The sequence below is a fragment of the Lepus europaeus genome, chromosome 21 (genome assembly GCF_033115175.1).
Source record: "Lepus europaeus isolate LE1 chromosome 21, mLepTim1.pri, whole genome shotgun sequence".
NCBI lineage: Eukaryota > Metazoa > Chordata > Mammalia > Lagomorpha > Leporidae > Lepus > Lepus europaeus.
Genome location: NC_084847.1, coordinates 13,970,609 through 13,993,944, shown reverse-complemented (window position 1 = coordinate 13,993,944; position 23,336 = coordinate 13,970,609). Strand labels below are relative to the sequence as shown.

At 53.9% G+C, this 23,336-nt stretch overlaps 1 protein-coding gene across 1 annotated transcript in view; it reads left to right on the top strand.

Annotated features, from left to right (window-relative positions):
• The window catches only part of XYLT1 (xylosyltransferase 1), a 336,604-nt gene that overhangs the window by 299,314 nt on the left and 13,954 nt on the right, over window positions 1–23,336 (top strand). The window contains exons 7-10 of the mRNA XM_062180382.1: window positions 3,890–4,106; window positions 7,011–7,187; window positions 12,873–13,135; window positions 19,438–19,633. Coding sequence (XP_062036366.1) covers window positions 3,890–4,106; window positions 7,011–7,187; window positions 12,873–13,135; window positions 19,438–19,633 — 853 coding nt within the window. The remainder of the gene's footprint in view (window positions 1–3,889; window positions 4,107–7,010; window positions 7,188–12,872; window positions 13,136–19,437; window positions 19,634–23,336) is intronic.

Genomic DNA, 23,336 nt, shown 5'->3' with positions numbered 1-23,336 from the left:
GGCACCCCAGGATTCCGTCCCGGTTGCTCTTCTTCCAGTTCAACTCTCTGCTGTGGCCTGCGTGTGCAGTGGAGGATGGCCCAGGTCCTTGGGCCCTGCACCCGCATGGGAGACCAAGAGGAAGCACCTGGCTCCTGGCTTCGGATCAGCGCGGTGCACCTGCCGCAACACGCTGGCCATAGCAGCCACTTGGGGGGTGAACCAACGGAAAAAGGAAGACCTTTCGCTCTGGCTCTCTCTCTCTCACTGTCTAACTCTGCCTGTCAAAAAGAAAAAAAAGGAAAAACCTTACAGAAAATCCCTCCTTCCCGGCAGTGCCAACAAAATGTAAGACTTATTCTCAGACTCAGCTTGAATTGCTGGTTCACCCCTGAACCAATTTTGACCACCATACAGACTGAGTGCTCTGGCTGACCCAGCCTCAAAGTGAATTGAGCTGAGGGTGAGTGACTGCACAAAGTAAAATCAAAGAGTGGCAGAGTGGCATAGCAGGTGGACTGGCAAAACCAAGGAAGGATGCACCCATCCATGCCACAGCATTGGTGAATGTTGAATATGTGATGCTAGTGAAAGAAGCTAAATGCCAAAGGCCGTGTCTTGTATGGTTCCATGTATAGGAAACATCCAGAATAGGAAATCCCTAGAGATAGAAGACGGATAGTCCCCACGGACTAGAGGGAAGGGAGAATGGGGAGTGACTGTTTGGTGGGTATCACCATGACTTTCACCCCCATTTAAAAAATATGACCACCACAAACTGTGTCACCAGCCCAGAGAACTCACCTGCTCAAGCCACACGAGCTGCTCCCCAGGCTGTGCATTTGGGTAGACTGTGCTGTGTATCAAGAATGTCAGTTTCCTCTTCTCCATGCAAATTCACAACTACCCTGGCACCACCTCCTACAGGAAGCCATCCCTGACCAAGCCCACAACATCGTTGCTCTGTTCCTCACTCTTCTAGATGTTCCCTGAAACTCCTTCAAGCTATGGTTCTATGTGCCTATGTGTCATTTCCTCAGTTGGACTGAGTTCTGGGAGAATAGGGCTTGGGGTCCATATTGTTTGCTGTCCTCCATTGTACAAGGCTTGGAGTGCAGTAGGGTTGGGTGTGCATTGGCTTGTTGAAGAGTTGAGTTTACCCATTCATTCATTCACTCAGTGGATACTTACTGTTCCAAACACATAGTGATGGGCAAAAATAAGAATCCCAGCTCCCACAGATCTTATAGTCTGCTGGAGAAGATGGCAGTCAGAGAACCACACAAATGTATGATAGCAAACTGAATCCACAGGTGTGTAAAACTGGATTAATAAAAGTACTGTCTCTGGGTTCTTCATGAGAGTTAAAATAGATAATTTGCATAAGTCCCTTGGAATGGTAATGCTTTCACCATTTTTCATAATGGTATGTTGTCACCACCACCTCCATCGTGTACTATATCTTTCTCTTCAATGAGTAACCAATGTCCAGAGTCAGGGTGATCTGTCTGCTGTTTCACTCCCCAAATGACTGCAACAGCCAGGGCTGGGTGAGACCAGAGCATGGAGACTATAGAAGTTCTGAGATAACCTTTCTTTAAAAAAAAGATTTTATTTATTTATTTTATAGATAAAGTTACAGACAGATGGAGAGACAGAGAGAGGTCTTCCTTCTGTCGGTTCATTCCCCAAATGGTCACAACAGCTAGAGCTGCACTGATCCGAAGCCAGGAGCCAGGTGCTTCTTCCCAGTCTCCCATGCAGGTGCAGGAGCCCAGGCACTTGGGCCATTTTCTACTGCTTTCCCAGGCCACACCACAGAGCTGGATTGGAAGAGGAGCAGCCGGGACTAGACCTGGCACCCATATGGGATGCCGGTGCCACAGGCGGGGGATTAACCTACTGTGCCACAGAGCCAGCCCCAAGATAACCTTTCAATACCCTGGATGGCTTGGCTGTTTGTGAATGGTGGTGGTGGTGGTACAGTGAAGATGGTGGTGATGCTGATGAAGGTTGTGATGATGAAGGTGGTTGACCATGGTGATGATAAAGATGATGGTGGTGAGAGATAGAGATGGTGGTAATGGTGATGGTGGCAAAGAACTACAATAGTGTAAGACTGAAGGAGCTAACTTTTCAAGTACAATCTGATTGATAAATTGGAGCTAATTAGTGGAAAATGAGCTGGGAAGAAGGGCTAGATCCTTCCAGGTATGTCCAAAAGCCTGGACCAGAAGGCTGTGCGCAGTAGTGGGCAGAAAACAGGAAAGTTGTGGTGATGTCATTGCAGAGAAACGTTCACACAAGCGAGTTTATAAGAGTTTGCAAAATCCAGGATTCTAAACATATATAAAAAATCAGCAGGCTGAAGAGCAGAGATTCCTGGGTTGGGAGGCTTCTAGACTGTGAGCTCCCAACTAGATAACTAGCATCCTTCTCTTTAACCCCCACCAGAGACCAGCACCATGACTGACATGGCAGGTGTTCAGTGAGCGCTCACTGCAAATGAACCTTAGAGTCTGCACCAGGACACTGGGTTCTGCCCCTGTCCACCCTCCCAGCTCACCCACTTCACCATCTCTGTGACCCGAGCAGCTTTGATTTCCACAGCTACAACATAGGATATGCCAGCTTGGCCACTGCACAGCCTGCCTTGCAAAACCCTAAATGAAATGATTACGTAGATAATTGCTAATGTAGGAGTTATTAATCTGAGGTTATGGGGAGAACTCAAAGCATCCATGACCTTGGGTGGGAAGGAAAGTGTATCTTTATTTTCACCAAATTCTAACTGAAATCATATCTAAATGTAAGTACCAAGCCACAGCAACGTTAGCAGTTAGCACTGACTTTGTCAGCAAGGAGAATCACATATTTTCATTTCACATTGTAGTTCCTGCAGATAGCGCAAAATACTATTTGTGCTTCTTCAGAATTACAATAGTTATTAGACCTTCTTTGACATCTTATTTTTTAATACATTGACATGCACATAAATTATCATACATTTGATGTTTTCAAAAAACTATTTCAGTGGCTGGTACTGTGGCACATAGTAGGCTAAGCCTCCACCTGCAGCACCGGCATCCCATATGGGCGCTGGTTCATGTCCCAGCTGCTTCTCCTACAATCCAGCTCCCTGCTTATAGCCTGGGAAAGCTGTGGAAGATGGCAAAGCCATTTGGGGAGTGAGCCAGTGGATGGAAGACTTTTCTCTCTGTCTCTCTCTCTGTTTGCAACTCTGCCTCTCAAATCAATAAAAATCTTTTTAAAAATAAAAAATATTTCATAATTTTGTATAGAATGTGTGAATCAAGAAGTACATGTATTGCTCTGGAGTAACTTTTGAGTTTGGTGGGGTTTGGAGCATTTTATAACCTTTTATGTTTTACTGTGTGCATTTAAGAGTTCTGTTCTGTGCACTACACTCACAAACTGCCTAGGCCTCCAGGGCATAGCAAAGTGGTTTCAGAAGCTCTCTAGAGACTCCTGGCTGCAGCCTGGCCCAGCGCCAGCTACTGCAGTCACTTGAGGAATGAACCAGTGGATGGGTCACTCACTCTCTCTCTCTACCATCCCTCTTCCTGTGCCTTTGAAATTAATAATTGTTTTTAAAGTTCTCCAGAAAGGAAGATGGTGAAATGGGTGGTCATTGCCTTCTGTCTGTGCTGGGTGAGTCCCTGAAGCCGTCCAAGCTTTGGTAGCCTCATCTGTAAAGTGGGGCCATCACAGCACCTGCCTCCCTAGGGAGAGACAGGAGAGAAACTGCACAGAGCCCAGCTGGGTCACTGGCGTGCGGTGCTTGCTCAGTCAGCCCATCACTGCTGCAGCCCAGTCCTTTTCCTTCGCCTCGGGGGAAGCTCTCTCCCTGAGGACACTTTTGAGCTAAGGGCTACTCTGTCTCACCCAGGTTCATCCGGAAACAGGGCCTGGACCGGCTCTTCCTGGAGTGCGACGCCCACATGTGGCGCCTGGGGGATCGGCGGATCCCGGAGGGCATCGCGGTGGATGGCGGCTCCGACTGGTTCCTCCTGAACCGGAAGTTCGTCGAGTACGTGACATTCTCCACGGACGACCTGGTGACGAAGATGAAGCAGTTCTACTCGTACACCCTGCTGCCCGCCGAGGTGAGTCTCCAGGGAGGATCTCCCAGCAGAGGGAGCAGCTGGCGCTGGCCTTTGAGGCAAAGAAGATGTTGAATTTGGGGCAAGACGATGCTGGATCTACCTGTGTTCGCCCCAGCTACCCGGGGCCTTGCAGCCCTAGGGAGGCCTCTGCCCACCCCGCCCCCAGCCCCAGTCTCTTCAGGAGCTGTGGATACTTCTGCACCAACCCACAGTGCCTTTGTGCAAGGCGGAAGCAGCAGGCCTTGCCCAGCTCGACATACTTGGCCCCTTTGGGTTATGAAATCACCCCAACATGCTGATTTGGTTAGAATAAGACACTTTCCTGCCACTTTCCAGGAAACCATCATTTAAAAAAATTACAATCTTCTGATATCCACAGGGTTGATGGTGCCCCTGAAACTGGGCAGTGTGTAACCTGCACAACTGTGCCCACCCTCTCTGCATACACTCATGTCAACTTTTGACATCCTCCGCAGTCATCAATCTTGAAACAGCTACGTTTTCAACACCGACAATCCCTTCTCTCACGGGAGTACTGATCTGTCATTTCCTGGTAGAAAAGAGCTCCATTGCTTGCATTCCAGAAACCCCAGTGACCCCAGAGACAGCCCACCAGGACCTCCTTTAGGGCCGCACTAGCCATTGAAGCCACATGCTCAGAGCTCAGCATTCCCCAGTGGAAGCATTTGGAAAGCTCCAGGGAGCCTGAAACCTTTCAGACGTTAGTGTGGGAAGCTCTGTTTGCAAGACTGCAGGCCACTGTGTAGCAGGCTCAGCCCCATAGAGAAATGGGTTAGGGGCGCAGTTCCACAATATCGCCACTGGCATCCCACAGCCTTCTTGTCAGACCTTGGTGAGGAGCTTCTAGACTCATCTCCTCCTGACCTCCTGTTCACTTCCATCCTGATGTCCAGCTGCAGAAGGCTCCGTGCCCACTCCATTGCTGTCGAGCCTGTGGCATTGCTCATGGACGGTCCGCTGTCCACTTTTCCTTCCCTGGCCTCCCACTGTGGACCACATGGACTGTGTGTTTCTGCAGACCACACAAGTCCATGCTTCTCATCAGATGATGTCCAGGTCGCTCAGCAGTGTCTGGCTCAGTTCCAAACTCTGGGGAGGGCTGACCACATCACTCCAGGGGGATGAAGCACTTGTCATCACTGGGCTAGGTTTTACTATTCTGAACACATGTTAAGCAATCAGCTTTTAATCCTATTTCAGTGAAAATCACCTTTTCTCTCAATTCCAGTAACGTCCTCATCCATTATCTTGCAGGGAATTTCTGCATCATTATGAGAGGACACAGGGCAATTGGTAATTGGGTGCTTTTCCCCATGGCTTGCTGGAGAATATGTGCCTCTTCTGGGCTTATAGACGAGTCAAGCTAAAACCCAGGTTCAAAGACATGTCATTTGGCTTCATGGGAAGACCAGCAGGGAGCGGCAGGTGGAGCCTCATTTTTCCCATTCTCCCACTTAGAGGAGATAGTTTTCGAGTTTGGTTGTTTTCATCCAACCTCCCACCACACTGATGGTGGCCGTAGCTGTGCGTGCACTCTGGACCCCTCCCCTGTCCCAGCACGCAAGCATGTGTATGCCAGGGTCTCTGCTGGACCCGCCTCCATCCTGCTTCTCTGCCTTACCCCCTCTTTCCTCTTAGTCCACCTCCAGGGGCCTAGATTAGAAGTCTGAAGGCTATGCCTATACACGTGTAACAGAACAGCTTCCCATAGGAACCAGAGAGCAGGGGAAATATATTCTCCAGGTCGCTGGGGTTGTTATAGAGCAGTGTTGGCATAGAAAGCTCCATCTCTCTTTCCTGGGCCTCCTCATTCTGGCAGTCTCTCAGTAGCTCCAGCCATTGTCTGTCTGTCTGTCTGTCTCTCTCTCTCTCTCTCTCTCTGTCTCTCTCTTTAAGATTATTTATTTGAATACAGAGTTACAGAGAGAGAGAGAGAGAGAGAGAGAGAGAGAGATATGTTTTGCATCTGCTGGTTCATTCCCCAAATGGCTGCAATGACCAGAGCTGCACCAATCTGAAGCCAAGAGCTTCTTCCAGGTCTCCCACATGGGTGCAGGGGCCCAAGCACTTGGGCCATCTTCAATCTTCCAGGCCATAACAGAGAGCTGGATCAGAAGTGGAGCAGCCTGGACTCAAACTGGTACCCATATGGGATGCCTTTACCTGCTATACCACAGTGCCCACCCCTCTCTGATATCTCTTCACTCCCAGTATCATCAGATTGTTTGGTGAGAGTGGCCAACCATCCTTGGTGTAGGGAGAAACAATGGTGCCTGTTTCAAGACCATGGACAGAGAAAAGCCGCACCCACACTTTCCTGGTGTTCTCACACTATGCTGGTGGCTAAGGCAGGGGGGCACCTGATTGCCTCCCAGCCCCAGACTTAACCTCTTTCACACACAGGTGAAATTCCAGAGCATCAGCCTGTGTTTTCACGCCGTCTTGGTCCTGAGACCTTTGGTTTCAGGTCCAGTCCGGCAAAGCAAGAGTCCTTTTGGCCCAAGGTTTTCTGCAAAATTGCGCCCACGTTTTCCTCTGCTCCCCATGTGTTGACCTACCTGAGGGGCATCTCCTGTCCGCTGAACAGACAGGAGACAACAGGGATGACAAGAGAGGTCTTGAAGCCCGATTGTAGCTGCTGGACACTGGGGCAGGACTGTTTAGGAAAACGCTCAGAGCTCTAGACTTCTAAGTAGAATCAAGCTGCTCTCAGCAGAGTGTCCAGCCATACCCTGAGTTGGACCAGACTGAGAGCTGACCCCACATGCATGCAGAGAGAACATATGAGTCTCAGTTGCTGGTCCCCAGGAAGGAGTCCCCATGCCCAGCTCATCCCGGGGAGGCTGGGAGAGGGCTCAGGGCTGGCCTCTGTCTCCCCTGCAGTCCTTCTTCCACACGGTCCTGGAGAACAGCCCCCACTGCGACACCATGGTGGACAACAACCTGCGCATCACCAACTGGAACCGCAAGCTGGGCTGCAAGTGCCAGTACAAGCACATCGTGGACTGGTGCGGCTGCTCCCCCAACGACTTCAAGCCACAGGACTTCCATCGCTTCCAGGTGAGCCCCGCTGCCCTGCTGCCCCACAGCCGCACCTTGCCTGGAGCCCCTACAATTGTCAGGCCAGACCCGAAGGTCTGCTTATCCCATGGTGCCTCGCTCTGGCTGTAGATAGTAACGGTAAAGCATCAACAACGGCCAACACCTCTTAAACGCTTACTCCGGGCTGGCGCTGTTCTAACTGCTGTGTCTGTATGGACTCATTAACCCTATAACAACCTTATAACATAGGTGTTATTATTTATTATTATCCCATTTTAGGGATAGGGAAATCAAGGCGTAGGAAGGTCAGAAAACCTTACTCAGCATCACACATCCCAAGGTATCCGTTTCCAGAGGCCATATTCACGCACTTCTCTGTGTTGCCTTTTAGCCAGAATTCCCTGAAATCTCTGAAAAAATATTTCTGGGTGTCAAGGACAGAGTTTTTCAACCCTGGCCTCTACACACTGGGGCTGCATCATTTTGTGTTGCAAGGAGCCGTCCTATGCATAATGAGGTTTAGCAGGACCCCCGGCCTCTGCCTACCAAATACCAATGGCATCCCTCCCCCAACTCCTCCTCCAGTTGTGATACTGCCGGGCATCCCCCTGGGGGCCCGCTCACCCCCAGTTGAGAACTGCTGATCTCCAGCAAGGTCCAGGAATTTACCGCTTTAGTGTACGACACTGTGGGACATTCTGATGAATTGCCAGGTTTGGAAACCACAGCGCCCTGTGAACTTGAAGGAGTGAGAAGCGGTAGAAATGTTATTACCTTCACAGCCGTCTCTGCACAGCCTAGCAATTTACAGTGCTGGGGAGAGCGGAGGCAGGAGGGTGGGAACCGCTCATCTGCGTCCCATGAACCCCGAGGCTGCCTCGGCCCCCAGATCCTATCCCGCATGGCAGTCTCCTCCTACCCCCCGACTCTGCCCGGAGGCTGGGATGGAGGGGCCCTGTGGACTTCTCCCCCCGCCCCCCTTAGCCATATCTAGATTCTAGCTGCAGAAAGCACAGGGAGAACCCTGCAGAGTAGTTAAGCACATCACTCTGAGGTCACCAGAGCCTCCACGTGGACACAGCGTGCCACTTCCCAAACCCCTAACAGGGACCCCCCGAGCAAGTGCCAGACTGAAAACCTGGCCAAGGCACTCTGCCCGCCACTGACAAAAACTGAAATGGCCACCGGGATGCATGATGTTGGCATGGAGCTTCCAGCCTCCTAGCCTGGCCTCACAAGGTGTGGTCCACAGACCCAGACATCAGCATTACCAGGGAGCTTATTGAAAATGCAGAATCTGGGCCAGCGCCGCGGCTCACTAGGCTAATCCTCTGCCTAGCGGTGCCAGCACACCGGGTTCTAGTCCCGGTCGGGGCACCGATCCTGTCCCGGTTGCCCCTCTTCCAGGCCAGCTCTCTGCTGTGGCCAGGGAGTGCAGTGAAGGATGGCCCAAGTCCTTGGGTCCTGCACCCCATGGGAGACCAGGATAAGCACCTGGCTCCTGCCATCGGATCAGCGCGGTGCACCGGCCGCAGCGCACCTACCGCGGCGGCCATTGGAGGGTGAACCAACGGCAAAAGGAAGACCTTTCTCTCTGTCTCTCACTGTCCACTCTGCCTGTCCAAAAAAAAAAAAAAAATGCAGAATCTCAGCTGGTTGTTGACCCAACTGAACCAGAATCAAGCCAATTAACAAGGTCTCAGGCAGGGTGGCTGGGGTGCTACCAGGTTGGGTACGCTCTGCACCCGGCCGCATGCCAGGCCCTCGGTAGGCATCGACTTCACTGGGGCTGACGTCACTCCATTGTGCAGGCAGGGAGACTGAGGCACAGAGGGGCCGCACAGCTAGTGAAGGGGGTATTTTGGGGATAGATGAGTGTCCTACTCTGGCGCTTCCAGTACAGACTGGGTTTTTGTCCCCCAGAGCCTGCTGCCTTCCTGGTCACACACAGGCACACAGCCCTCTTCCTGGTGCCTGCATGTCCTTGAGGGCCCCACCCTAAGTGGCTGCTGCAGGGGGTCTTCTTTCTCAGTGGCAGAGTGAGAGCCCCCCAGGGATGTCCGCCAACCCATGTTCTCGTGGGAGTGAACTTGGGTGGCATTTAGCTCTGCACCATCCACACGGACAGAATCTGCTGAGTAGAGGGGGGGCCGCAGGGGGATGTCTGACCGATTCCAAAGGAAAAGAGAGGAAACTGCCCCTTCTGTAGAGGGCCGGTGGCTGTCCTTGTTTCAAAGATCCCCATCCCTAGAGCAAGTGGCCCAGAGCCTCAGTGTGGGACTCTTGGGAGCGCAGCTCCTCCTGGGAAGCCTGGGAGGCAGCATTCGCGTTGCAGCTCCAGCCTCCTGGGGGAAGACTGGCGAACACAGAGACCACATCAGGCGCCCACAGCATGTTCTTCCACAGTCAACAAAGGTCAACAATCTCCCCCGACATCTAGAATCAAGCCACGGCTGCCTGTAAGGAACTCGGAGTTCTTGTTCAAAGAGCTCCGAGAAGGAGCGCGATAAATATAGCAACATGCCCTTTGAGAAGCCCCAGCCGTGGCCAGAGACTCGCAGGCAGGGAGAAGAGGCTGTCCTGGTACTGAGGCTGGCTCTGCGCCTCCAGGACATGGAGACTCACAGGCCCCTGAATAGGTGGGCGCCTGGGAGCCAGCCCAGGGCTAGAGACAGTGTGTGCTAAGAACCTATGTGGTCGGACCCATTGTTTCAAGGTGGACGGGCTTGCTCGTTGCTAAAACATTGCTTAGTAATTATCAAGTATGCTTTTGTAGGAAATTTATAAAAAAATTTCCAAATATCACTCACAGTCCTACTGTCATGACCTAACCATTGTACCACACGAGCGGGCATCTTTCCAAGGCTGTTCCTATTTATAGATTTCATCTTACGGGGATCTGTTTCTTTATATACATATAGATACACACATTGTTTTAACTGACACACACACATGTTCATTTTTGTAGGGTACCGCATGGTGTTTCAGTACATGCATGCAATGTGTGTATACCCATTTTCAGGATGAGGACGTTGAGGCCCGAGCGTTTGGATGGCTTGCCCAGAGGCATAGACAGCTAGAAAGCAGCAGAGTGAGGTTTGCACTCAGGGGTTCCCACTCATTCCAGTACTTCTGTGAAGAAGTCAAGCTGAGCCTTCCACCCCAGAGAGGGGGCCCCAGGGCTCGTAAAGCAGAGAGGTGGTGGGGTGCTTAGAACAATACGAAGGGTGTTTACTCTCGGGGGTTTCCAGTTTCCAATAGCTCAATTCTAGAGGACTACAGGAAAAAAAAAAAAAAAGTGGGTTTCAGAGCCATCAGACCTGAGTTCAAGTCATACCACTATGAGAGTTTGTACATCGCGTTGCCTCATCTGTGAAATGGGAAGACGACCTTTCCTGCTGACCCTGCGGGAGGACCCGAGCCACAGCGCACACGCAGCGCCCCGCGGAGAAGCCCTGCTCCAAGGTCGTTACCCTGTTGTGTCCAGTCGTCCACTGAAGCGCAAACCGAGGTCCAGAACACGAGAGAGGGAGGCACTGCGGTGTGGTGGTTCAGCCTCTCCTGGGGACACCCACGCCCCACGTGCGCATGCCTGGGGGCAGGTGCCACCTCCGCCTCTGAGCCAGCTTCCTGCACGCACACCCTGGGCCCCAGAAGATGACAGCTCGAGGACGTGGGCCCCTGCCCCTCCCTTAGTGTGGGAGGCCCAGAGGGCATTCTGGGCCCCCGGCTTTAACCTGCTCTAACCCTGATGTTGCAGGCATTCGGAAGCAAACCAGTAGATGGGAGACCTCGCTGTCTGCTATCGCTCTGCTTCTCAAATAGATGAAAGAGAGACGCGAGACTATAATCCCCTCCTCGGGGAATGGGGCTATTTTACGTATGTCTCCAGCCCTAGGCCAAGGGCCACCAAACCCCAGGCCGCAGGGCCAGACTCGGCCGTCTGCCTGCTTCTATAAATGACGTTTTGTTGGTTCCGGTGCTGCCAGGCCTGTCCTTGGCTGTTGGGTCTGTGCCTGCTGTCATGAAGCAGAAGCAGAGGGGTGCAGTTGTTAAAGCTGCAAACTTGACCGCCCGGCCCGTAGTGGAAAATGGGAGGCAGTCCCTGCCCTCAGCCAGCGTGTGACACCACACCTGGCAGAAGTCAACGGTTGTTACCTTACCTCTTTCTCCCTCGACTCCGAATCTGGACCCTGGCTCCACTGCTGCTTTGCTGGGTGTCCTTAGGCCAGTCCCCGACCTCCCCAGGCCTGCTGTCCCCGACCTCCCCAGGCCTGCTGTCCCCCGCCTCCCCAGGCCTGCTGTCCCCGGCCTCCCCAGGCCTGCTGTCCCCGGCCTCCCCAGGCCTGCTGTCCCCGGCCTCCCCAGGCCTGCTGTCCCCGGCCTCCCCAGGCCTGCTGTCCCCGGCCTCCTCAGGCCTGCTGTCCCCCGCCTCCCCAGGCCTGCTGTCCCCCGGCCTCCCCAGGCCTGCTGTCCCCGGCCTCCCCAGGCCTGCTGTCCCCGGCCTCCTCAGGCCTGCTGTCCCCCGCCTCCTCAGGCCTGCTGTCCCCGGCCTCCCCAGGCCTGCTGTCCCCGGCCTCCTCAGGCCTGCTGTCCCCGGCCTCCTCAGGCCTGCTGTCCCCCGCCTCCCCAGGCCTGCTGTCCCCCGCCTCCCCAGGCCTGCTGTCCCCGGCCTCCCCAGGCCTGCTGTCCCCGGCCTCCTCAGGCCTGCTGTTCCCGGCCTCCTCAGGCCTGCTGTCCCCCGCCTCCCCAGGCCTATTTCCTAGCAGCTTGGTTTATAGCCACGATTCTCAGACACCACGTTGCAGCCCCGCGGGTGGGTGTTAGGCTTTTTAATTATTTGGCATTGTTTTTGTTTTAGTGAGGATTCACATTCCTGAGTCTCGTGTGGACTCCCCAGGTCTCAGGAAAGACCCTTGAACGTGAATTTTTAAAAGCCTCCCTGGTGACTCTGCTGTGCAGACAGCTCTGGGGTCACTTGTCAGCATTGTCAGACCTCCCTGGGGAAATCCATTGCCCGGAAGGCCTACGAAAACACTCATTCTTACACTCAGTCCTGGAGATTCTGCTAGGTACATTAGGGGCGTCCCTTGTGAGTCCCAAGTTGGCTGCAATGCCAAAGGCAATAGGGAGTGGTGGGGACTGTGGTGAGCTGAAGAGCCCACGCCCCATGTACTGGGATGGCCACTGTTCAACCCCACATAGGGCTGTGGGCTGGGGGAGCCAGGTCAGTTGCTAATTAAAGGGAAGCCAGCAACCATATCTGTGAACTCCTCTACTGTCCAAATACTGCCAGCTACTTGCATTTGAAAACTTCCTGCTGGCCAACTATATATCTGCTGGCCGGAGCTGCTGCCGATCACCAGCACGTGACCTCCAGCCAAAGGATTTCTGAGCTCCATTGCAGCCGTCAGCGGGTGACATTTCATTTAAGAGGCGTTCGAACGCCGCTTACCCAGTGTGCATCACCCCTTTAACTGCATGCCAGGACGTCACTCATTCACTCCGCCTCCCACCCTCGTTCCAACCCATTTTACAGATAAGGAAACTGAGAGCAGGGAGGTCCGCAGGGGTCAGAGCTGGAGCCTGGATGGAGGCAGACTGACTCGGGGCCCCTGCTCCTAACCACGGGATATGCTGGGGGCCACCCAACCCATTCCCCATCGCTTGCTGATGCAGATTTTTCTCCTCCCACGAGCACAGCAGACCGCCCGGCCCACCTTCTTCGCCCGCAAGTTCGAAGCCGTGGTCAATCAGGAGATCATCGGGCAGCTGGACTATTACCTGTATGGGAACTACCCGGCGGGCACCCCGGGCCTCCGCTCCTACTGGGAGAACGTCTATGACGAGCCCGACGGCATCCAGAGCCTGAGCGACGTGGCGCTCACCCTGTACCACTCCTTCGCCCGCCTGGGGCTGCGCAGGGCAGAGGCGTCGCTGCACACGGATGGGGAGAACAGTTGCAGGTGAGCCCTGGTTGGGGGACCAGGTGCAGAGGGGACCAGGAGCGGAGGGGGGCCAGGTGCAGAGGGGGCCAGGTGCAGAGGGGGCCAGGTGCAGAGGGGACCAGGAGCGGAGAGGGGCCAGGTGCAGAGGGGGCCAGGTACAGAGGGAGCCGGGTACAGAGGTAAGCCAGGTGCAAAGGGGGCCCAGGTGCAGAAGGGGCCAGGTACAGAGGGAGCCAGGTGCAGAGGGGCCCAGGTGCAGAGGGGGCCCTGCCTCCTGCCCCTTCTTGGCCCCATGCTCCCGCCCCATGCTTCCTCTCTCTGTGCCTACGAATAGATTGCCTGCACCACCATCCCAGTGCCCTGGCAGGCAGCCCTGTGTCCCCATAGTATCCGGCACTGTTTGTCTTAATGGACGGTAACCGTGCAACCGCAGACTTTCGGGGGCTCCTTGTCCTGAGGGAAAACACCCCGGAACGCCTGCTCCCCCCGCCCAGTCGGTTCCCACTGCGCCTTCTCTTGTGTGTCGTCTTTGTCCCACTCCTCCCTCTGCTCACGGAGGGAGGGAGGAGGAGACAGGACCTGCTGTGTTCCCCAAGACTCTGGAGGCACAGGCGAGTCTCCAGCTGGGTCTCTGCGGGGCTAGGACAGCGTGTCACACGGGTGACGCAAGGTGTCACACAGGTGCCCCTGCAGGTGTGGCGTCTGTATAAAGGGCGGGGCAGGTGACCGCAGTCGACCTCAGCTCTGCTCCCTGGCTCTTGTCCTTGAGCAAGGCCTGCACCTCTCTGAGCCTCCGTTCAGGTCAGAAGGACCCTGCCTGCACCACGAGGTGCCATGTGGTCCAACAGCAGTCGTCCTCAGAGCACACTCCCTGCGCCACGCGGTCTCATTATTCCCCGTCAGCCGAGTCGCACCTGCCAGGCGCTCGTCAGTGCTCATCTGGTGCTGGTCCCCCAGTTGCCGTCCTCAGTCACTAGGGAGCCTGCTGGGTGAGGTGCACCTCGCGGCTCTCACTCTGCTTTCCTCGCTCGCTGTCACCTGTTCCGGGGTCAGAGTCTGTCCCAGCACCAGCTTCTCTGCCGAGTTCTTGAACTACCCAAGTAGCCAAACTCCCAACCTCCCACGAGACGATAGTGGCTCAAGGACTTCAGCTCCAACACACGCACTGCATGCAGCATCGGTGCCTTGGGTCAAGGTCACCAGGGAGTGTCTTCCCCTCTGTGTGCCTGGGCCGCATTATGTGTGTCCCCAGGACACAGCGCAAGGCCTGAGACTTGGGTGGGAGGGAGGTGCCATTCAACAATAGTTTTAAGGCCGGTCTTCCAGAATGGGTAAGGTAAACGATCTTACAGCAAATCCCAAAAGACACCCCCAATTCATTTAAGGTTGCTGGTGTTTTCTCCTGGAACTTGTTTTGAAATGAAGTGAGCCATCAAGCTGCCTCGGGCTTGGGTTCCTTTGGTTCCTTCCTCATTTTTTATTGAGATGGAACCACGGTGCCTCGCTGTGGGCAATGCCATGTATTGATGAGTTGGGGCCAGCAAATAAATCAGGACCAAGGACCTCCAATCCCAGAGGCATCTGGGGGACAGCGAGTGTACCAAGAACCTTGTCTCATCTGGGCGTCTCAGGCACGTCGGGCCTTTCCAGTCTGGAGTAAAACCTTTCATCAGAATAACGCTTATTGATTTGTTCTTAGTAGAAAACAACACATGTGGATTTCAGGGGTGTTTGAAGTGGCAGACGGAGAGAGCAAGAGTAGAAAGCCCATTTGGGAACCCCTGTCCGGAGATGAGGATCTATGTGTGTCATCACAGGTCCCCAAGTTCAGGTGCCCTCCAGGGCCAGGCGGGTAGCGTGTGTCACTCAGCATGGCCCCTGCAAGATGGGCTGAGAGCTCCTGTGTCTGGGAGGCCGTTCTCTGGGAATGTACACTTGGATTGACAGCCAGTGCTCTTGAGTTTTCAAGAGAAATCAAAAATCCAGATTTTTATGTGAATTTCCTAATTTTTTTCAGCACCTAAATTTTTTTATTTAAATGATAGGGAAAAAAATACATTTGGGCCAAAGGAATATAACTGCAGTATCCTGGAGATAACTTTTAAAAGATTTATTTATGGGGCCAGTGCAGTGGTGTAGCGGGTAAAATTGCTGCTTGCAATGCCGGCATCCCATATGGGTGTCAGTTCAAGTCCCAGCTGCTCCACTTCTGATACAGCTCTCTGCTATGGCCAGGGAAAGCAGTAGAAGATGGCCCAAGTGCTTGGGCCCCTGCACCCACATGGGAGACCTGGAAGAAGTTCCTGGCTGCTGGCTTTGGATCAGCCCGACTCTGACCATTGTGGCCAGTTGGGGAGTGAACCAGTGGATGGAAGACCTCTCTCTTTCTCTCTGCCTCTCCTTCTCTGTGTAGCTCTGACTTTCAGATAAATAATTAAGTCTTTTTTTAAAAAAGATATTTATTTATATATTTATTTGGAAGGTAGAGAGAGAGAGAGAGGTCTTCCATCCACTGGTTCACTCCCCAGATGGCTGTAACAGCCAAGGCTTGGCCAGGGCAAAGCCAGGAACCAGGAGCTCCACCCAGGCCGCCCACGTGAGTGGAAGGAACCCAGGTGTGTGCGCCACCATCTGCTGCCCCCCAGGGACATGAGGGTGGAGCTGGAGCAGAAATGGAGGAGCTGGTACATGCTCCAGGCACCCCGCTGTGGGTGTGCGCACCCCAGGCGGTGGCGTCAGCTGCCGGGCCACAGCCTCCTCCCCGTCGCTTTCTGCACTGCGTCTTGAGTCTTTTCCCCAGAAGCCACAGTTTCAGTGACACAAACCTCAAGTGCAGTCGCGAGGAGGCACCAGAGAGGTTTGTGTTCAGTCTTGGGCTACAGGCACCCTCGGTGTCCCTTAGAGGAAATTCTTCTAGAAGTTTCCACTCATTGAGCAGCTGTTGCTTGGGCATCTTCCAAGTGTCAGACTCTGTTAGGCATGAGGCATGCATCCTTAGCTCAAATGGATCAGGCCCCGGGACCCGAGGCCCTCACATTCTAATGTGAAGACAGGAAGTACCTAAGCATTAGGAAACCAGAGCAAAAGGCCAATAAAAGTAAATGCTGAGGCCGAAAGTCGAGTCACGTGACGGTAATGAGCCAATCAGCGTTCAAGGACGTGGTCTCCAGCATGGTGGTGGTAAAGCTAAGGCCACGCACCTGGAAGGAGGGGAGTGCACTCCAGCGGAGAGAACACCCTGTGCAAACGCCCTGGGGTGGAGAGCAGCTGTTCACGTGTTGCAGAATCCAAACTGATTCCCTTGCGGCTAGAGGGTCGTGGACTAGGGCAACTAGAGAAAGAGACAAGGGCCTGGTAGACCAGGCAAGGAGTTTGGATTCTGTTGCAAGCAGTGAGCAAAGTCCTTACGGCACTGAACAGGGGTTGATGGACGTGGCTGTTGTGAGCGTGGGTCACAGTGGACAGGAGTGAGAGGGACAGGAGAAGGGGGGCCTGCAGAGCTCCGGGTGGGGCCTGATCCTGGAGCAGGACACTGGCCGAGGGGAGCAGAGGACGGGTTCAGGTGGGAACAACAGAATTCCCTGATAGAAAAGGGAGGAAAAACCAGCCAAGGTGAACGCCTCGGGTTCTAGAGAGCGCGACACAGAGCTCATTTTCATGTCCCCCCCCCCCCCCAATATCCTGTACAACCGACCACTTCCTTTGGAAACTCGCTCTTCCTATGATTCCCAAGACTCAAGCGCACCTGCCTTCCTTCCTGCCCCACCTTACAGGTCACACACTGGCAGTGCGTCACACATCTGTTGCCATGATAATACCACACAACACACACACACACACACATGCACACCCCAGATCAGTGTTTGTCAGTGAGCAGCCTTGGCATTGTCTCACGTGTGCAGGTCAGGCGGACAGTCTCCCCCATCCAGGCTGGCCGTGCAGCCAGCCACAGGTCAGGACAGCGGCTCTGTTGCCCTGGCTGGGAACTGGCTGACCTAGGATGGGTTTGGGTAACTCAATCCTGTTCCCAACGCCTCGCCTTCCACCAGGCATGCTCTCCCAAAGCAAGAGGGCCATTGGAATGTGGAGGGCTTCTTGAGGCTTGACAGCCCTGCTGCCGCAAAGATTCAGAAGGTGGGAAAAAGACTTGTGGGTGCAGGCAGACCTGCAGGGTCACCTGGATGCAGGTATGTAAGGACACAGGAACTTGAGTCTCCCGTGACCAGAGTTGTTCCATCCAGGACCGTAGCCAGCCTCCACAAGTGTCAGTGGTCACGCGTGGCTAACAGCTGCTGTACTGGGCAGCACAGAGGTAAAATTCCCCCAGCCTCTCCGAATGCTTGCTGCCGTGGTGTCACAGCAGCACGGGCCAGCGCTGTCCCCTCCCAAAGTCCAGATCCAAGCGTGCTTGCACGGGCCAGAAACACAGAGGTCTGAAGATGGTGCAGGCTGTTAACGCAGAGCCCACCGAGGCGTCCCAGTCACAGGCAGTGACGGCATGCAGCTTCCCTGGCCATTACAAATGGACGTGAAGACTGGAAACTCCAGAGTGAGGCCAGAGGGAAGGCCTGCCCTGTGGAATGTGGCTACTAGGGAGCCAGGATCGCGCTGTTAGTGCTATGCAAAAGCAGCAGCTTCGATTTTCCAAGGAGGGAGGATGAGGAGCCGCCTTGTCCCTTGCTCCCTCAGCGTCTCTGCTGACCGTGGCAGCAGGGTATCACAGACCAGAGGCGTGAGGCACCGTCGTCGGAACAGGCGGGGGTGGGGAAACAGCGGTGAAGCCCAGGGAAGTGTGTGTCCTGCAGAAACGACGCGTGGATTTTTTAAGTTTTTGCACTGCAATAGTTCCATTTTCCATGAAATTTTTTTTATGCAAACATGTATGTGTGTGCATTTCTTTCAAACAGGCAAAACTTTTTAAAAGTTTTATTTGTTTTTATTTGAAAGGCAGAGTGAAGGAGACAGAGAGATTTTTTTTCCACACTGAGGTTCACTCCCCAAATTGCCTCAATACCAGCACTGGGCCAGGCCAAAGTCAGGAACCCAGGACTCGATCCAGGCTCCCACGTAAGAAACTAAGACCTCGAGCCATTGCCTGCCGCCTCCCTGGTGCACATTGGCAGGAAGCTGGATTGGGAGCCAGGCAGGGACTCCAGCCCGGCACTCTGATGCCGGTGTCCAAATTGGTGTCTTCAATGCTTTGCCAAAAACTTGCCCCGTAGGTTGGTGGTAATTTTTCGAGACGATGCCCCCTGTTGGTGATGAGAAAGACAAAGGGAGCAGACATCAGGAATCTTGATAAAATTAGGCAGCAGACACAGAGCCTTTAGAGGTTAAAAAGAATGAGGGGCCGGCACTGTGGCTCACTTGGTTAATCCTCCTCCTGCGGCGCCAGCATCCCATATGGGCGCCGGGTTCTAGTCCCGGTTGCTCCTCTTCCAGCCCAGCTCTCTGCTGTGGCCCAGGAAGGCAGTGGAGGATGGCCTAAGTGCCTGGGCCCTGCACCCGCATGGGAGACCAGGAGGAAGCACCTGGCTCCTGGCTTCGGATCAGCGCAGCACGCCAGCCGTAGTGGCCATTTGGGGGGTGAACCAATGGAGGGAAGACCTTTCTCTCTGTCTCTCTCTCTCTCTCACTGTCTAACCCTTTCTGTCAAATAAATAAAAATTTAAAAAAAGAATGAGAAATGTTCCAAAAAAAAATTTTTTTGCCCAAAGATTTTTAATGCAGCGTTGTTTAGAATTACAAAAAATTGAAACTATCATTCAATGATAGACAACTTGCTCTATAAAATATGATACTACATAGAATGCAATACCATGAATACACACACACACACACACACTGCTGTTTTCAAAGGCGTGTGGTAATGCTTTGGAAATACCATGGAGCAAAAGCAGGACGTAGCAAGCGTATGTCATAGGAGCCCAACTCTAGAGTCTTTATGCAAATATATGCATAGGGGGGACTAAGGCTGAAGGCAAGCATGCTGCTAGGATGGACAGCGCTCCCACAGCGTCACTCCCCAGCCCCCAGCAACAGGGGGCTCCATAAATATCTGTGAGTTGACATTGTTTATGGGAGAAGGCATCCAACGTGGCCATTATCTTTGCTTTCCTGCAGCCTGCATATTTTAGATTTAGAACCAACACATTTATTCACAGTCTTTGGGAGCATTGACCTGGGAATGGGCTTTCAGACAGTCACAGAAGGATCTAGTAGGCCTGGTAACCCACGGGGCTGCTTGAGGAACAGGACCAGCGCAGCCCCCCTGCGGCCCACACACTCGTTCCCCAACTCATGTACCGCTGCCTTTGCAGGTACTACCCGATGGGCCACCCTGCCTCCGTCCACCTCTACTTCCTTGCCGACCGCTTCCAGGGCTTTCTGGTCAAGCACCATGCGACCAACCTGGCCGTGAGCAAACTGGAGACTCTAGAGACGTGGGTGATGCCCAAGAAGGTCTTCAAGGTCGCGAGTCCTCCCAGTGACTTCGGGAGGCTTCAGTTTTCCGAGGTAAGAGGCCGGACACCTCCACGCTTCTAAGTGCTGCTTTGTGTTTCGCAGTCTGACTCTTGTGGTGGAGGTAGAGCAGCAGGGGACTTAGCCCTACAGATGAGCCAGCCCTGAATACTGGGACCGGCATCTTAAACCAGCAGGAGAGAGGGACGGTAGGGTGGTTTCGTCAGCAGAAGCCTGGTCTATAGTGTAATAGAGTTTCTGCTCCTCTTCCGTTTTCATCTTAACCAGCAACTCCTCCTAAAGCTGCCAGTGATTGACAGGTGCCAAATCCATTTGCTAATGAAGTAGTGGCATTCGTCCCACTGTACAGATTGGACAACTGAGGCTTATGGAAATCCAGTGGTTTGTTGGACCAGAGCTAGGAAGCAAAAGTTCTCCCTAGTGAACCTGGAATTTTCTGGATCAGAGCTAAGGAGTGAAAGAGCGCCACACCGAACCCGGGTCTCTTTGGCCACGAATCATATGCCTGTGGTGGTTTTCTCACTAGTTCCTGTGTAGACAGGTTATCACAACATAAGCACCAGGTGTATCATTGACTACACGAGTAGGTACAGGGGTAGGTGGGTGGGTAGATGGATGGCTGGGTGGATGGACAGGTGGACAGTCAATGGATAGACAGACGCATGGTCCACAGAGTACAGTGTCTCCCTCCTGACATAGCATCAGCTTTTGGTTTCTTATCTACCCAGGCATCATCAGCTCTGCCTGTAGACCCAAAACGCCTTGCATGATCTGAGCTGTTTCTTCCCCAGCCACACCCCACTCTTTCCCCTCTCACACTTCTTCTGTCTTCATCACACACAGCCTGGTATATGCAAAACCCCCACCTTGAATGCCCCCATAGATAAAGTATGTCACAGCTATAGGTAACGCTGTTTTGTCATTGTTACATAAATCCAAGCGATGCACCTACAGAGAAGCCTTCGTGGCCACCAGCTTATGCCACTAACATGACACTGTCCACCTGACACTGTCCTATTTTATTTTTTCCTTAACCACATAAGGTGTTATGTATCTTGAGTGGTCTGGTTGTTCTTTGGCTGTCCACAAGAAGGCTGGATCCGGAGCCCTATTCCACAGCTGTGTCCCCAGCCCAAAATCCCGTCACCTGCAGGTGCCGCCCATCACTGGCACTGGTTCGTGGAGGCTGAGTTACACCTGCGAATGTGGATGGAAGGCAGGAAGGGGAAGCATGGTCTAGCGTGGCAGGTGTGGCAGGTGTTGTCCGCACGAACCCCCAGCACCTGGCTTCCGCCTCCCCGCGTCAGGAAGTAGCTCAGGAGCCGGTTCCTTTCAGCGAGCTCGGCTGCGGGTGTAGGGTCGAAGTCCATATGGAGGAGGGACCTGTGGCGCAGAGACACGGTGTAATGGGGGTACCCCCCTGCTTGGATTCCCCTTGCAAGTCTTTCTGCAGCCCTGCACCCCGCTGAACAAGTGAGTAAGAGTGTCTTGCGAAGACCTCATTGTCGGCAGAGCTCCTGATGCAGGAGCTCCGTGAATGACCAGCAGCAGTGGGCAGTTAGCCTTTTTGCCCCAGCTGACGCTGCGCTGGAGCCCAAGCAGCCCACTAAAGACGTGAATGTCTCATCAGAGAGAGGAATGCCCTGTGCCTGGGCTCTCCTGGTTTACCAGCCTGCTGGTGGCTGACTGGGTACCTGCACCAGTGACAAACAGTGGTAGCCACTGCACAGCTACTGATGGGTTAAGGGTTCCTGCAGTAGGACCGCCTGGTGTGAGAACTACAGGATGGCTGCAGATATATGGACTTGGAGTTTCTTTGTGAATTCTTCACTGTTGGTAAGGGCAGAGTTGTGAAATTGAGCACGGAGGTGGCGAGGAACTGCAGGGCTGTGTTGGGGGCCGGTGAGCATCTCCCTGGGCTTAGCATGGTGCCCAGCTCACGGCAGGTGGCCAGTGCGGCCGACCGGCTCAGATGTATTTCCCCAGTTCGTGTGCACCGGTGCCATTGGCTTGGGGAGGAGAGACTCACTCCTGCAAGCTGCCACTGAGTCCCTACGATGTGCTGGCTTCAGGAGGGACAGCAGCGGACCACACCGCCCAGGCCCCGTTGCCATGGAATCGCAGTCTGGCTGGGCAGCCTGCCAGTGAGCGAGCAAATAAATGAACAAAGACAGCTTGGCTAATAACAATATCATAGAGAAAATAAAATTTCATTTGTATGATAGCTGGGGCCTTGGGGAATGACAGGGACTGCCTTCAATGGGATAATTCCTTCAAGGCAGCTTTTCTAAGGAGATAACCTTACAGCGGAAGGCTAAAAAAAGAGCCAGGCTTGGGTGGTCTGAAACGTTCTGAGCAGCGAGGAGAGCATGTACAAAGGCCCTGAGGCTCGGGGAAGCAGCTCAGAGACTCAAGGAGAGCAACAAAGCCCATGTAGCCGGAGCACAGTGAGTGGGGGTGGGGGGGTGGGGGGCAGGGGTCTTGCAGGCCCTGGAGAGAGGTGCAGATTGTATTTCTTTTTTTTTTTTGGGGGGGGGGGGGACAGGCAGAGTGGACAGTGAGAGAGAGAGACAGAGAGAAAGGTCTTCCTTTTGCCGTTGGTTCACCCTCCAATGGCCGCTGCGGCTGGCACATCTCGCTGATCCGGAGCCAGGAGCCAGATGCTTCTCCTGGTCTCCCACACGGGTGCAGGGCCCAAGCACTTGGGCCATCCTCCACTGCCTTCCCGGGCCACAGCAGAGAGCTGGCCTGGAAGAGGGGCAACCGGGATAGAATCCAGCGCCCCAACCAGGACTAGAACCCTGTGTGCCGGCGCCGCAAGGTGGAGGATTAGCCTGTTAAGCCACGGCGCCGGCCCAGATTGTATTTCAAGCACAGCGGGAAGCCCTTAGTGGGTTGGAAGCTGCAAGCAGTGTGTTCGGCTTGAACTTGAACGTGTATTTAAAGCTGGGTGATGGATCACTTGGAGGTAAATGCAGCAGATGTCCACCGTGGGCCCAGCGAGAAGACCCTGGGGGTCACGGAGGATGTGGCGGCCACAGGGCTGCGTCCCAGGCCACGCCTCCTCCCCTCGTGTCTGCGGCAGCAGCCAGCCTCATCCCCACGCTCCTCGATTTGGAAAGAAGGCCCCTGGCTTCCCGTGGTCGCCGCGCCGCTCGCCTGCCTGAGTTATCTCTGCCTGAGTTATCCCCACGTTGCCGCTCGGGTTTCTCGTCAGTATCATTGTCTTCACTCCCCAGCAGGCTCCAGGGAGGGCCCCTGAATTGCCCTCAGTGGTTTCCGATCCCTTCCATAAGTGTCACCCCGAAGTAGTCCTGTGACCGTTCCTCCACCCTGATGGCATCTGTTGAAAACCAGTGTGTGGAGGGCCTGGCTGCGTACGGAAGTCCATGTTCCTGGCCCCTGCTCATTACGTGTGTGTTCAAGTTCAAGGTAGACAGATGACAGATACATAGACTGATTGATGATTGATAGGTTGATAGATGACAGGCTGATAGTTGGATGATAGATGATAGATAATGTATAGATGGATTGATCAAATTGTTCACTCGTTCCTTGGGTGCACACTGCTTGAGCACCTGCTGTGTGCGGAGCCCACACTAGGCACCCAGAAAGAGCAGAGAGCCGAGCAGACAAGGCCCTCAGGCACACGGAGTGTGTGAGATGAAGAATAACACACAGAGAGGCTGCTCGCAAATGGTGCTGCTCCCTACAGAAGGAGGAGACAGGGTCGGGG